The sequence below is a fragment of the Myotis brandtii genome, unplaced genomic scaffold, assembly GCF_000412655.1.
Source record: "Myotis brandtii unplaced genomic scaffold, ASM41265v1 scaffold680, whole genome shotgun sequence".
In the NCBI taxonomy this organism is placed as follows: Eukaryota; Metazoa; Chordata; class Mammalia; order Chiroptera; family Vespertilionidae; genus Myotis; species Myotis brandtii.
In genome coordinates, this window is record NW_005370658.1 from 438,423 (window position 1) to 440,514 (window position 2,092).

At 53.0% G+C, this 2,092-nt stretch overlaps 1 protein-coding gene across 7 annotated transcripts in view; it reads left to right on the forward strand.

Moving 5' to 3' along the window:
* NFIX (nuclear factor I/X (CCAAT-binding transcription factor)) overlaps positions 1-2,092 on the forward strand; it is an 87,617-nt gene extending 85,525 nt beyond the window's left edge. For all 7 annotated transcript variants that reach the window (XM_014529439.1, XM_005881574.2, XM_014529440.1 and 4 more), the window contains one exon: positions 1,822-2,092. In XM_014529439.1, coding sequence (XP_014384925.1) covers positions 1,822-1,836 — 15 coding nt within the window. In that variant the 3' untranslated portion in view covers positions 1,837-2,092. The remainder of the gene's footprint in view (positions 1-1,821) is intronic.

Below are 2,092 nucleotides of genomic sequence, written 5' to 3' on the forward strand. Positions count from 1 at the left end.
GGCCTGCAGGCAGACGTGTGTGACCAACACAAGTACTTTAAATATTGGAATTTTCACATGAAATTCTGTCTGGATTTTTGGCTTCTTTTGAAAAGTTGGCTGACGTAGCTTCCCCAGGCCCTCACTGTGACGCTGGCAGCCTTGCCCTCGGCAGGATGAGCGCGCCACATGGAGCAGTCAGGAGCCTCGACTCTGAACTGCCCCTTGCATTTGAGTCCGTGGGCAGGTCAGCCACCCTCTGTCCCTGGCTCCTGTGTGGGGCTGGAGCAAGGGTGGGATGAGTGAGGTCCCGCTGTGTGCTCTGTGGTTAGTTCTCCTCGGCCGCTGTAGATCGGAGTCTGTGACCCAGAGCCTGGGAGAGGCCCTGAGGTGCATTTTCAGGGACCTCCATTTTGCCCCGAGGGTACCACCGGGCATACCCAGGCACTGTAGACCATAGAGGAGAATCCTCCAACCCTACCCCTTGGCCATGAGGTGGGGCCAGAGCCTTTGGTGAAGGAAAATGCCAGGCAGCCCATGATGGGGAAGGGGGCAGGGGTGTCCACCCTGGGAATGTTCTGCGCTGAGCGGCCACCAAGGCCTGTTTGTGGGAAGGCGGCGCCCCCTGCTGGCATCATAAGAGAAGGGACATGTGCCCCAGGGAGCCTGAGGTCCTTCCTCAGTGCTGTTGCCCTAGGCAGCAATTTTCTTTTTGTTTGTTTGTTTTTAGTTGTTGTTTTAATCCTCACGCAGGGGTATGTTTTTATTGATTTTAGAGAGAGGGGAAGGGAGAGGGGGGAGAGAGAGAGAAACATCAATTGGTTGCCTCCCATACACACCATGCAATCTGGGCATGTGTATGGGACGACGCTCAACCAACTGAGCCACACCGGCCAGGGCAAGGCAGCGATTTTCAACCTTTTTCATCTCATGGCACACCTAAACATTACTAAAATTCTGCGGCACACCAAGAAAATACATATTTTTGCCAATCTGACACAAAAAAATAGGTATAATTTTGGTTCATTCACACCTGACTACTATTGTGTTGGCTGTTATCATTTTTTTAAATTGACAGTCTAAGAAAAAAAGCACTGTTATTAGTCATAGTTGTATAGTTTGTAGATTAAAAATATTTTATAATGAAAAAAAAAAAGAAAAAAGAAAGAAAAAGGCCAGTGTCCCTGACTAAAAATTCTTGTGGCACACTGGTTGAAAATTGCTGCCTTAAGGCTAGAGAATTGAGGGGGGGGGGGCGTGTGTCTACCAGGCCCCTCCCCCAGGACGACCACTGTTAGGGACTGAAGCCATGTGGTGTCCCCCTCACCAGCCTTTCAGTCTGTGGGACCTTGGCTCGGGTGTACAGATGGGAATTTTTGCTTTTAAGTCTAAAGAGACAGAAAGAAAACTCAGCAAGAAGCTAGGCCACCAACCGCCCCCCCTCCTCCCCAAACCCCTCCGGGGACAAAAGCTCTAGCCTGGCATCCTCTCCACCCTCCAGGACCCACACAAAAACTTAAACAATTGGAAACATGGCCAGATCCCAGGTCTGTGCTTGTGCCAGCGCCAGCCACGGGGGTCCTACCCGCTGGGCACGATGCCCACGGGAAGGCCAGCTGGACTGTAGCACTAGGGGGCAGGGTCTCTTGGGGGGGGCAGGATTCCCATAGGAGGGACAGACAGAATGGGATGGAGCTCTGTGTGGTGTTGGTATCCTTGGCTCCGCGGGAGCTGGGCCCTCCAGGGGCCCCGGCCAGCACCTGCAGTCACAGGGCCAGGTGGAAGTGAGAAGGGCCCTGCCCCAGCTGTTCTCAATATCGCCTCTTTTTTGTCCCGCTTCAGTCCTGGTTCCTCTGATAAGATCGACAAAAGAAATGACAAAATGAAAAGAAGAGGTTCCTCAAACAGGGGGAGAAGAAATTTTGAGACGTGGAAAAAAAAATCCCCCAGCCCAGCCCCACCGAAAAGCAAAAATTAAACGTCGTCAGCCACTCAGCCCTTCTCTCCTCCAGCCCAGGGACCCCCGCAGGCCCCCCGAAGCAGCCCAGTTTTCTGAGAGCCCTCGGAAGAGGTCTCGGCGGGCGGAGCTGTGCACCAGCAGCCAAGCAGAAAG